The following is a 13380-nucleotide window of genomic DNA, read 5'->3' on the forward strand; positions in this document are numbered from 1 at the left end:
AAATTAACGTGAAACACAAAATAACTTCCGGTTTTGGTAACGGTAAAATTAGCTTGACGCAGTGTAGCAACGACAGTAGCCAATCGGAGAGCAAGGAATTTACCCGACCCCTCTCCTGTAATGTTGAGTGGAGGCGTTATTAGGATTACCGCATAGGTTCTAGGCAGGACACGCCTCACTGCAAGATGATTGGCTCCTGCGTCACGGAGAGGGCAGGCTATGCAGATTTAACGAGATGACGTCCCAAACATGTATCATACTTGTAAGAAATAAAAACAAAGTTTGTTATGGTTAGGTTTCGGGCTAGGGTTTGCTCTTAAAGCGCTTTACGATGGGTAAAGGTTAGGATTAGGGTGGGTTAGGGTTACTGGGAAACATTAACGTTTTTATGTCTCAAAGATGTTCTCTTTCAATTGACTGTCTGTTGTCGTACGAGAGCGGCTCCAATTACCGGACACAAATTCCTTGTTTTTTTTTGACATACTTGGCAACTAAAGATGATTCTGATTCTGAAGCAGTAGGGCGTGTTCTTCTGAGATACAACAGCCAATCATAGTGCAGCATCGCGGCTCCCGGAGCCAGTGATATTGGAGCAGGGCGTGTCCTGCCTAGAAACTATGTGGGCATCTTTATCACGCAGTGTGGAGGAGCCAGAGGTTATTACGACACATGCCAAACTATGATGAAGCTTCACCTTTATGAGTAATATTGCATGATTTTTTGTTTAATATTTGCAATTTATTCGTGATTGTATGATATATTTACAAATAAATAGGCTTACATATTAAAAACTACAGTACACCCAAAAGTACTTAAAACTGCTAATTGGGCGCTATGCCATGACATGTCAACTACACCTTTTAAAACTTTTTACACTTAGCTCTCCCAGTACCACCATAATGACCAACATTACAATACAGTAGCATAGTCGACCTTGGTGTTCATAAAAAAACAAGACAGATTTTTTATTCCAAAAAAGTAGATTTCATGTAATAATACACTGTACCATTATGCACAGTTTGAAGATTAACCGTGTCTATAAATATAAGGAGAAAATGTTCTAAAATGAGGTGGCACAGTGCCCGACTGGTTAGCACATTGGTCTCACAGTTCTGATGACCCGGGTTCAAATCCGACCTCGCCTGTGTGGAGTTTGCATGTTCTCCCTGTGCCTATGTGTGTTTTCTCCAGGTACGTCCGGTTTCCTCACATATCCCCAAAACATGCATGGTAGGTTAATTGAAGACTAAATTGTCCATAGGTATGAATGTGAGTGCGAATGGTTGTTTATGTGCCCTGCGATTGTCTGGCAAATAGTTCAGGGTGTACCCCTGTCTCCTGCCCGCAGTTAACTGGGATAGGCTCCAGCATACCCGGGCGGCAACCCCAGTGAGGATAAGTGGTTTAGAAGATGGATGGATGGATGGATGTACTAGAATGATTCCATCAAAATGTATTGCATATAAAATTAAATAAATTTGTACATCAGTTCTTACAAGATTAAATGCAAATGCACTGCATTAAAAAGTTAAATACAAGTGAACTGTTCATGAAGTGGATATTTGGCTTGCCATCAGAGGAAGCTGGCATACCACAAGTCTCGTGGTACAAGTACCACACTTTGAGAACCACTGGTCTACACCAGATATGAGTGTTTGGTGGGCAGTAGGGCTCCACCCTGTGAGGGAAGGACAGGACAAGATGGACAGGACAAGTACTGGACAAGAAGCATGCAGGACAAGGGTCATGAACCCGGCTGTACAACTGAATTGTCGTGGGAGTGGCTATGTAAATTATAAACGTCTATAGGATGAGAGTGTGAGTGAGGCGATACCCAAGTAATTTGCATATTCATGAGTTGTCGCAATAAATGAGTGGCCCCACACCCAGCGAAAAAGTCCGGGGTGTGTGTGTGCGGACACATGCAAGTGAATTGACACCGTTTCGTATGCACAATGACTGACAGAAGTGTCCTGTAATTGCTGTGCCTGCACCGCGGTGGCTGAGGACCCCACCAAATCAATCGAGAGGCGGGATCGGGCTCAGGTGTCACCCGAGAGCAGCCCGGCGGACGCGACACGTCCCACACCGAGGGACCCAGGGCGGCCCCCCCAATGCCACCCCCTCAGACACCCCACTGCACCACGCAGACCCCCCCCCACCCTCCAACCCCCTTTCCCTCAACCCCCAGGAGAGCAAGACGCCTCCAAGCTGTAGGGCCCACCATGCAGCTAATACCCACCCAGCCCAAGGGTGGGATGGTGTCCCATGTTTGTTGGAAAGGAGGGTGGATAGGGGCACCCAACAAGGGATCGATAAGGAGGGGGCCCAGGAAGCAGCCGCGGGGCATGAGAGGGGAGCCCCAACGCCAGGCAGCCATCCAGCCCGGGGGGCCCTAGTGAGAACCCCCCGTTACTATGATTGCCAGGTCCCCGACTGGCAGTCATTGGCCCGACCCCGTGTATCAGTTATACAGTGTTGTGTAAGCGTGCAGCCAATAATTTCTATCAGTGCCATGTTTTACCAAACCAACTTTTTCTAGTACTTGGGATGTAATATTGTCTCTGTGGTACCTCAGTAAACATGTGAAATATGAATTTAAATCGTCCACGCATTCCTGAGTTACAGATGTTTTTTTCTGCAGAAAGGCCTTAAATCAGGTCATTCAAATTTCTCGACCTTATCTACGTCACTAGCAAAGATCTCCCGCCTTCACTTTCCACTCCTGAGCCAGTGTTCTCAACATAACAAACACTTGTGCTCTCACAAGTCTGTCTTCGACACGGAGGCAACCAATCAGAGGGATGGGGACGGTCTTAGCCAAATATGGGCAAAGCAGATACAAAACTGTGTCAAACAGAAGTAGCTCTGAGGGGCCTTTTCTGGACACTCGTATGACTAAACCAAGGTGTTTTTATTTAAAATGAAATTGACACTTATACAAAATCCATGTTAGAGAGTCACTATGGAGGTCTAAATAGCCATATTTTGATATTTGATATTTTTCACAGAAATTTTATTTCCAATTTTAATCAATTTTCCCAGCTTCAAAATATCGAAAAAGCACATCAAAATGGCATTATTAAAAACAATCTCTTCTGGAATTTATTTTATTATACCTGATTACAACCAAGCTTTGAAACACTTTTGTTATTTTACAGCATTGACATGCATCAACTTCCACAGAAACAATATATTTTTTTCCCTTTACAGATAATATGAAAATAAATGCTTCCCCTTTTTTCAAAACGTATATGTATTCACATTACCTTATAAATGTAACAACATATTCAATAATTTAATGTCATAAATGAAAATGAACTGCATGGCTTGGGGCGGCACCGTGTACGTTTGTTTAGCACATCTGCCTCACAGTTCTGAGGACCGGGGTTCAAATCCCAGCCCCACCTGTGTGGAGTTTGCATGTTCTCCCCATACCTGCGTGGGTTTTCTCCGGGCACTCCGGTTTCCTCCCACATCCCAAAAACATGCATGGTAGGTTAATTGAAGTCTCTAAATTGCCCCTAGGTGTGAACATGAGTGCGAATGGTTGTTTGTTTATATGTGCCCTGCGATTGGCTGTCAACCAGTTCCGATGATAGCTGGGATAGGCTCCAGCACTCCCGCGACCCTCGTGAGGATAAGCGGCTCAGAAAATGGATGGATGGATGACTCTGATTGCCTTTGACCAGGCTCCTTTTTTGTCATATGGAAAAAAATGTGAAAATGATACCATTAGTGGTGTCTGTTACTAGGCGCGACTTACAGTCACTAGTTGCTTTCTTTGAAAAATAGCCACTCGAGGGCTTAGAAATGTCCCAAAGTTGGCAAGACGGACCAACCACTCCGTTAGCAGCCATGTTATTAATGCAAGCAATGCACATAAGCGAGACACGCTTTGAACTACCAAAGACACTTGAAAAATATATTTAAAAATAATAATAAATTACCCTGAGCAATAAACTTGAATTAATCAATACAATTGGGTAACTGTCTTGCCCTACTTTTCATTTTGCTTTATTTGAGGGATTTGATGCAGCTGCAAGTTAATGGGACAATGCAGGAGAGGAAACGCCTCTTTCTGCCAGTGTGTGTGTGTGTGCGTGTGTGTTTGTGTGTGTGTTCGTGTGTTTGCGTGTATGTGTATGTTTGGTGTGCTTATGCGTTTGTCAGTATGTGGGTCATTAGTGCATGACTATCACCAGCCAGAGACACTGAACACATCCATAGCGACCTCCAGCTTCTGGTTTGGCTTTGGGATTTTGAGTAAACTTCAAACTTGGCTTCACAGAAATTTGGAATTAATCTCTTTCTGTTTTCTCTCTCTGCTTGTTTTTATTTTATGGTAATTCTGGGATTTATTATGGAGAATTAAAATGGTGAGAAAGAAAAAACTGCATGTGTTTGAGTAAGTAGTATTGCTCCTGTTGTGTTTTTCTATGCCACTGGACTACCTTTGAACAGTAGGGTTTTCCCAAACATTTCCAATTCAAAAGACTAATATTAAAAAAATTGTTCCTCAGCACATAAATTATTGATAAGAAATACCACAAACAATTTATCACAACAAACACGATTCAAAAAGCAATGTGTCAAGAAAATGTGTGCCTAATAGGCGACCACTTAAGAACTGACAAATTTTTGGCCCATGTTTGGGAAACTCCACTGTTGAGCCTTATTATTTATATTTGATAATTTATTTAAAGGCTTTTGTTATTGTCATTTGTGATGCGAGATACAAATGACAGGGTGTTTTGATGCCACTATTATGCACCCTTGCAATGTTAACAGCTTCAGCGTTCATCAAAATAATGTCTTTCTCCTTTCATCATGGCTTCAGCATCACAAATTCATTTATTAATGACACTGCTTCCCTGGAAAGTTGTCACTATCACCCACTCTTATGTGTTTTTTGGGATGAAGTTAATGCTTTTTGCAAGTCGAAGTGTTTTTCACGTACAAAATGGACTCAAGAGTATTTTTCTGTCGGCTTCCCCATTGTGTCTGTGCTATTGTGACAGCAAAAGCTGTGTGCATTGTGTGTGTCTATTTGTTCGTGTGTGTGTGTGTGTGTGAGAGAGAGAGCTGAGTGGTATTGTGTGGTGCATATGTATGAGTAACCATTACATGGTGTGAAATCCCATCTAGCATTCTCTAGCCACTATTTCTTGGAAGCCCACTCTTATACACCGTGCAAGAGTCTTGGGCCACCACTAGATTTGTTCCTTAAATACATTTTAGTGAGGCTCTGGATAAGGGTGCAGGAATGTTTTTGTATTTGTTTTTACCAATTGAGTCCTTATGGTATCAGTGAACACCCTACACCCCTAAGAATCATTATAGTAGCACACATCTGTTCATTATCCTCTTTGAAGCAGGAAACAGCTTGCTAACTACTTGGTGAAGGTCTGCGTTGTACTGAGGCATTGTAGTTATTTAAGGTTATGAGTTTCGTTATGGAATTAGTATGAAAAGCACTTCAAGGCCATAAATACACTGAACAAAAATATAAACGCAACACTTTTGTTTTTGCTCCCATTTTTTGTGAGCTGGACTCCAAGATCTAAAACTTTTTCTACATACATAAAAGTCCATTTCCCTCAAATATTGTTCACAAATCTGTCTAAATCTGTGTTAGTGAGCATTTCTCCTTTGTCGAGATAATCCATCCCACAGTTTTGGCATATCAAGATGCTGATTAGGCAGCATGATTATTACACAGGTGTGCCTTAGGCTGGCCACAATAAAAGGCCACTCTGAAATGTGCAGTTTTGGTTTATTGTGGGAGTCTGGGGGGTCAGTAAACCAGTGTGACCACCATTTTCCGCACGCAAGTGCAACACATCTCCTTCGCATAGAGTTGATCAGGTTGTTGGTTGTGGCCTGTGGAATGTTGGTCCACTCCTCTCCAATGCCTGTGGGAAGTTGCTGGATATTGGCAGGAACTGGAACACGCTGTCGTATACGCCGATCCAGAGCATCCCAAACATGTTCAATGGGTGAGATGTCCAGGAAGTATGCTGGCCATGCAAGAACTGGGATGTTTTCAGCTTCCAGGAATTGTGTACAGATCCTTGCAACATGGGGCCGTGCATTATCATGCTGCAACATGAGGTGATGGTCGTGGATGAATGGCACAATAATAGGCCTCAGGATCTTGTCACGGTATCTCTGTGCATTCAAAATGCCATCAACAAAATGCACCTCTGTTCGTTGCCCATAACATACGCCTGCCCATACTGTAACCCCACTGCCACCATGGGCCACTTCCCTGAGACAGTTTCTGACCGTTTGTGCAGAAATTCTTTGGTTATCCAAACCGATTATTGCAACAGCTGTCCGGGTGGCTGGTCTCAGACGATCCTGGAGGTGAACATGCTGCTGAACGTTCAATTCACGGGCAACAGCCCTGGTGGACATTCCTGCAGTCAGCATGCCAATTGCGCACTCCGTCAGAACTTGCGGCATCTGTGGCATTGTGCTTTGTGATAAAACTGCACATTTCAGAGTGGCCTTTTATTGTGCCCAGCCTAAGGCACACCTGTGGAATAATCATGCTCTCTAATCAGTATCTTGATATGCCACACCTGTGAGGTGGGCTGGATTATCTCGACAAAGGAGAAATGCTCACTAACACAGATTTAGACAGATTTATGAACAATATTTGAGGGAAATGGCCTTTTTGTATGTAGAAAAAGTTTTTGATCTTGGAGTCCAGCTGAATTTGAAGTGGCATGATACTGTCACCACGATGCTTCATGATATGTATGGTGTTCTTCTAGACAATGTCTAGTGGAATTCTATGAAGTCTAAATATGTGGAGGACGAAAGAGGTTAGCGGTTTCCAAAGCAGAGGGCAACTTGGGAAAGGGTACATAATGGACACACTTGGCGAAACGATCTATGATGGTGTGGTTACCTTCAGAGGGGGGTAGGCCGGTGACAAAGGACGGCTCGGAATGAGTAAAGGGTGCAGACGCAGCAGGCTAGGACGAACTCACGGGTGTCTTTGACCAGGCTGGGCCACCAGACGTGTTGTTGAATGAAGTTAATGGTTCAGGTGATTCTGGGATGACAGGTTAGTTTCGAGTTATGGGCCCAATGAAGTACTTCTGAGCGGGCGGAGTCGGGCACGAAGAGACGGTCAAAGGGTCCAGTCTTGGGATCTCGTTGGGTTCTCTGAGCTGTCTTAACCGTTTGTTCGATCTTCCAAATGGCAGCCCCATTGAAGCAAGAGGAAGGAAGGATGGGTTCCGGTTCTGCTAGGCTGGAGGGGGGTGAAAAAATACGAGAGAGGGCGTCAGGCTCGCCATTGCGGGAACCAGGGCGGAAGGATAGGCTGAAATTAAAACAGCTGAGAAATAAAGCCCAACGAGCTTGCCGGGGGTTAAGCCACTTGGCTGAACAGAGATAGGCGAGGTTTTTGTGGTCGGTCCATATAATAAACGATAAAAGCAGTCCCCTCCAGCCAGTGCCTCCACTACTCCAGGGCCCAGATGATGGCTAGTAGCTCACGATTCCCCACATTGTAATTTCGCTCGGAAGAGGAAAGGTGCCGGGGGAAAAAAGCACAGGGATGTCATTTTTTGGATACAGGGTATGGCTGGGAGAGGACAGCTCCAGCCCCCATGTCAGAGGCGTCAACTTTCATGACGAACTGTAGGGAAGGCTGGGGGTGTTTCAAGATGGGGGCACTGGTGAATAGTTTCTTAAGGCGTTCGAATGCTTGCGATGCAGCAGGTGTCCAATGGAATGGGAACTGGTGGAGGTGAGACTGGTGAGGGGGACAGAAACCTTGCTGTCGTCACGGATGAACCAACGGTATAAATTGGCGACGCCTAGGAATCGTTGCAGCTCCTTGCGGTTGGAGGGAATGGGCCAGTCGACAACGGCTTGGATCTTAGCCGGGTCAGGTTGTAACTGACCCTTGGCAATGATGTATCCTAAGAAGTGAACGGAGGAGAGATGGAATTCACACTTCTCTGGTTTAACAAAAAGGTGGTTTTCGAGGAGGCACTGAAGGACTTGGTGGACATGCTGGCGATGTTCATCAGGGGAGCGAGAGAAGGTGATGATGTCGTCAAGATATACAAAGACGAACCGGTTGAGCGTGTCACGGAGGACGTCATTGTTGAAGGTTTGGAAAACTGCAGGGGTGTTGTTTAATCCAAAAGGGATGATCAGGTACTCAAAGTGTCTGAGGGAAGTGTTGAAGGCAGTCTTCCATTCGTCCCCCTCTCGAATGCGGTTGAGATGATACGCGTTGCTTAGATCAAACTGAGTGAAAATTTGAGCGTCGCAGAGGGGTTCGAAGGATGGGTCCATGAGTGGGGTGGGACGCGGGCTTTATTTTTCACTATGTCGTTGAGACCATGGAAGTCAATACATGGGAAGAGAGTGGTATCTTTCTTGTCGACAAAAAAGAATACGGCCCCCAGTGGAGAAGAGGAGGCAAGGGAGTCGAGGATATACTCCTCCATAGTTTCCTTTTCTGGATGGGACAGGTTAAACAGGTGGCTGGAAGGGAGAGAGGCACCGGGCTAGGAGGTCAATGGCAGTGAAATAGCAAAATCTTTACTGAACACTGGCGAGAGGTCGTGGTATTCCTCCGGAACCCGGGAGAGATCGACAGGTGTGGCTGGTGGTGGAGGTTTACTAGGGGGAGGAACAGCCGAGAGAAGACAATGGGAATAACAGAATGGACTCCAACTGGTGATGGACAGATGAGTCCAATCGATGTCAGGGTTGTGTTTCTGGAGGCAGGGGATACCAAGGACTAACGGAGTCTCCGGGGAGGGAATGACAAATAACTGGATGGTTTCATGGTGATTTCCGGAAATGAGTAGGGTGAACGGTGAAGTTTGGTAGGAAACAGAGGAGATGAGACGCCCATCCAAGGCAGTGACCTTCTTAGGGAACGGGAGAGGCTCGAGGGGAAGCTGAAGCTGACACGCCAGGCCCTCATGAATAAAATTGTCATCAGCACCGGAGTCAATGAGGATGGTAACAGGGGTGTTGCAAGCAAACCAAGAATACACGAAGGAACGGTCATCCGGGAGGGAGAGTCGGGAGAGGTGTGGGTTTGGCTCACCATGACGCTCTCAGCTCTAAACAGGTCTTTCCTAAAAAAAAAAAAAATAATAAAAAAAAAGAGGGGGGGACTGCAGGAAACAACCATGACAAAGAAGTCAGTATCCACACAATAACTTCTGGAATCTGCTAGAAACCAAAATAATAATAATAATAATAATAATGTCAGGAAAAGACATGAAGAACACCTGAACTTTGCTGTCTTTGCTATCTCTAATTGATCTAATTGAACCATTCGCACTCACTGGTCATGCCTACGGGCAATTTAGAGTCTCCAATTAATGCATGTTTTTGGGATGTGGGAGGAAACTGGAGTGCCCTGGAGAAAACCCACGCAGGCATGGGGAGAACATGCAAACTCCACACAGGTGGGGCCAGGGATTGAACCCGGGTCCTCAGAACTGTGAGGCTGACGCACTAACCAGTCGGCCACCGGGCCGCCGAAACTTCTTCTAACACAACAAAAAAAGTACAGTTGCGATTGACTCACTGGTCTCAGAATCATAATATAAAAATAACCTTGCAACATGGAAATATTTTTTTATGTGGACTAAAGTGTATTTTTTCAGTATCAAATGTCAGTCAAGTCACGCTCTGTTTTTATTTCCTCATTAGAACCTGTGGAAGCATGTTGTGGGATGGATAAACAACAACAAAGCGCTAGTGTAAGTTGCAATTAATGTGACAGTTCATTGAATGCAATGTGAATGAAAATTGTTTTCAGAAGGCCAGTTCCTAATTCCTAATTTCTTGAGATGTTAGAATTTTTTTAATTGTAAAATACTGAAATAAAATGAGTTTTCCACAGTATTCATATTTACTGAGATGCACCTGTATTCCTGTATTTGAATAGTTATCATTGGCATCAAAAGCCTACACATTACTTTTTTAAGACTTTTTAAGGGAATGAGTTTCATGTCAACTCGTGTAATGAATATACAAGTACACAACTGTCTAATTGTGTGTGTAGATGGCCGCTAATGACCCTGCTGAGCCCTCTGTTGACCCCCAGCCTGGGGACCTCATTGAGATCTTCAGACCGGCCTATCAGCATTGGGCACTCTACCTGGGCGATGGTTATATCATCAACTTAACTCCTGTTGGTCAGTGCCAGTCCGTGACCACACACACTCAGCATTATACCCACTTGCACAGTGTAATTAGATCAAATACAAGAATTGTATGGAAAATTCAACCTTTACAAAGTACTGTGGTGACCCACGAGAAGGAGACATTCACCAGGGGCATGTATCTTCAAGGGAGGGGCACAAGATGAAAGATTCAAAAGGGAGTTGTTGGCTTCAAAGGGAGTGGTTGGCTGTTTGATGTGAAAATACTTTGTATGTGGTGAGTAAAGTGACATGACTAGTTCTCGTTTGCCTTTTTGTTATTTACCGCATTGCCACAACTGATGACCCCGACGTATCAAAAATGACAGAACGAGACGGTGACAACAACGGACCCGCGATGCTTACGCAGGGTACTTATGCGGGGAACCATTGCTACCATCTACGCCGCAATGATGAATGATGTTTTTGGGAACATATATCATTCTAATAAATTTGCTTTCTTAGCAGGCCAGAACACATATATTGAGAGAGCAAGAGCAATGGATAACACAAAAATATTGTACAAAGAGTAAACATTTAAAAAGATAAGTTGCAGCGACACATTGTTCCAGAGTTCATGGGACTCATTGTTTCCATGACCTGTGCATCACGGGATTCACATAGTCTCAAGTGTAAAATGATCTACACATTATAAATAGTAATGTTCAGTTTTGATTGGCTGGCGACCAGTTCGGGGAGTTCACCGCCTCTCGCCCGAAGATAGCTGGGATAGGCTCCAGCATGCCCGCGACCCTAGTGAGGATAAGCGGTAGAGAAAATGGATGGATGGATGTTCAGTTTTGAATGATAACGCTGAATACGTAAATGGAAAAATGGTAAATGAAATGCACTCATAGTACGTATGATTTGAACTGTCTGAAGAATGTTGTTTTCTTTTTCTAATATCATCGCCCCTTTGTGTTTGTCTCTAGATGAGAGCCAAGCTGCCGCCATGTCCAGCGTGAAGTCCGTCTTCAGCCGGAAGGCAGTGGTGCGCATGCAGCTGCTGAAGGATGTAGTGGGAAGCGACTCGTACCGTGTCAACAATAAGTACGACCACAACCACACACCCTTGCCCATCTGTGAGATCATCCAGCAAGCACAAGTCCTGATTGGCCAGGAGGTGTCCTATGACCTACTGGGGAGTAACTGCGAGCACTTTGTCACCTTGCTGCGCTACGGGGAGGGAGTATCTGAACAGGTGTCTTATGCTCTTCAATATTATTCCCAATTCATCTTCCATCGTGCTTGTCCTCATTTGGGGTCTCGAGTGGTCTGGAGCCTATGCCAGCTAAATTTGGGCAAGAGGGAGTGTGCACCCAGGACTGGTCGCCAGTCAATCGCAGGGCACATATAAACAAATTACCATTCACACTCACACCTACGGACAATTTCCCTCAGCATGTGTTAGGAATTTGGGATGAAGCCGCAGTACCTGCCTGGTACCGTATGCAAACAAGAGGAGAACATGTAAACTCCACACAGGAGGGCCTGTGCCGAGAACTCGAACCCAGGACCTCTCGACTGTCAGGCAGACGTTCTGACCATTAGTCCACCATGCTGCAGTATTACTTTTTGTTGGGCCCAAACAACCTTTCATGATATGGATAAGAATTGAGGGGGCGATTATACATCAAAATGTTGTCATGTTACTTATGTTGGACATGAGAAAGCACCTGGCTCACAGTCTCTGAAAGAGGGTGATGGGTTTATGGTCCATATTCTCAGGTTCTTCCACATCACATACATCCAGCCATGCCTTTCTGAATCTGTTGCATAATCTTACTGGAACAGAGGAACTTCCTGCAAAGTGGGAACCACAGAAATTCAAATTTAAAATTCAATGGGAATCAGCCCAACCACTCACTGATCAACTGATGAATTAAGAGGAATGTCCTCATATTTTTGTTGAGCTAGCTGATGGAGCAAAAATACCATCAGATATTTTTTGCATCTTCCACTATATACTTTTATATAATCAGATAATTAGATGTACTCAACTCTCAACTCAACTTTTATTGATATAGCGCTTTCAAAACTGTGCTAAAGCGCTGTCCAGTGTATACAAAACATAAAAAAATACCCAAAATACAATCATAAATCACAAAATAAAATATTTGTTTCTAATTAAAATACACCATAACTCCGATCACGTTTGCACTTGGCATACAGGAGGTGCAATGTTTTATTCCTCCTTGTTGCACGTTGTTTGAAGCTGTTACAGATGACAGAGGAGCAAAATTGAAATCTCTATCTCTTGACCAGAATCAAAGATGTCGCGCTGACACCATGTATGACGTCACTTACGTGTGCCAAAAGCTAAGTTTGAAAGTAACTAGTTTTTTAACAACCGGAAGTTCGTCCATTGGCGAGTAACACACAAACAAAAACATTGGTTCAATTATTCAGTCCACATTTAGCCGTCTCTCTCGCTTCACTTTACTTTTTAGCGCCAAAAATTCATCCCTCTCTATATCTCCTCTGGGATGCATTCAGCTCCAGATGTACTATAGGTCGACACCAGTGGCAGCATCTGGATTGACATTGGATACTTGTTGGATAGTGACATTGTTTTCACCACAACAAGGCGGGAGAAATGAGTGTCAGCTGTTTAACCTTCACACCATGGTCCCAATATTGCAGAATACCATTTAACGTAGGTGCCGCTCTGCCTCAGTTACAGCTCTGATTCTCGTTTTTTGTGTCAGTGCGTTTTATATGTTATTTAAAAAAGACATAAAGAATACTGGCTTTTTTGTCAAAGGGGCTTTTATTAAACTCCTTCTGCTTCCTTTCTTGACAGGCTACAAGGGCCATTGGGGCCATCAGTTTGGTCACGGCAGCAGCAAGCGCCTTCTCTGTCCTGGGACTAATTAACTCTCGATCCAGAAACAGGCCCTTCTGACAGCACCTGCGCAGCTGCTGCAGTTCAAGATATCTGCTATGGAACGTCAGAGGCCATGACGGGTTGTTGGTGGACGGAATTATGAATAAAAAGAAACATATCCTATTACAGTGCTGTTTGTGAACTCTTTTAAACCAAGGGTGGGGGTAAATTTGTTATTATTCAGTTCAACAGCTTTTAAAGTAGCTTTGGGGCACTGCATTGCCGATTACGTCACACTCTACGAACACGTCATCTCGGCGCTCCAGAACTCCACTGCGGCCAGAGTGGTGGGAT

General features: G+C 44.4%; 1 protein-coding gene across 1 annotated transcript; it reads left to right on the forward strand.

Annotated features, from left to right (window-relative positions):
• Window positions 1-643: 643 nt before the first annotated feature.
• Window positions 644-13104, forward strand: plaat1 (phospholipase A and acyltransferase 1). Its single transcript, XM_061684164.1, has 5 exons — window positions 644-702; window positions 9706-9755; window positions 10061-10193; window positions 11132-11400; window positions 13003-13104. The coding sequence occupies exons 1-5, from the start codon at window positions 699-701 to the stop codon at window positions 13102-13104; spliced, it is 558 nt and encodes a 185-aa protein (XP_061540148.1). The 5' UTR covers window positions 644-698.
• The last annotated feature ends 276 nt before the right edge of the window (window positions 13105-13380 follow it).

Source organism: Phycodurus eques, chromosome 8 (assembly GCF_024500275.1).
Source record: "Phycodurus eques isolate BA_2022a chromosome 8, UOR_Pequ_1.1, whole genome shotgun sequence".
Classification (NCBI taxonomy): domain Eukaryota; kingdom Metazoa; phylum Chordata; class Actinopteri; order Syngnathiformes; family Syngnathidae; genus Phycodurus; species Phycodurus eques.

Coding starts and splice junctions, on each gene's coding strand:
- plaat1 (XM_061684164.1), top strand. Junction 9,756..10,060: donor AACAACAACAAAGCGCTAGT/GTAAGTTGCAAT, acceptor TTGTGTGTGTAG/ATGGCCGCTAATGACCCTGC. Junction 10,194..11,131: donor CATCAACTTAACTCCTGTTG/GTCAGTGCCAGT, acceptor GTTTGTCTCTAG/ATGAGAGCCAAGCTGCCGCC.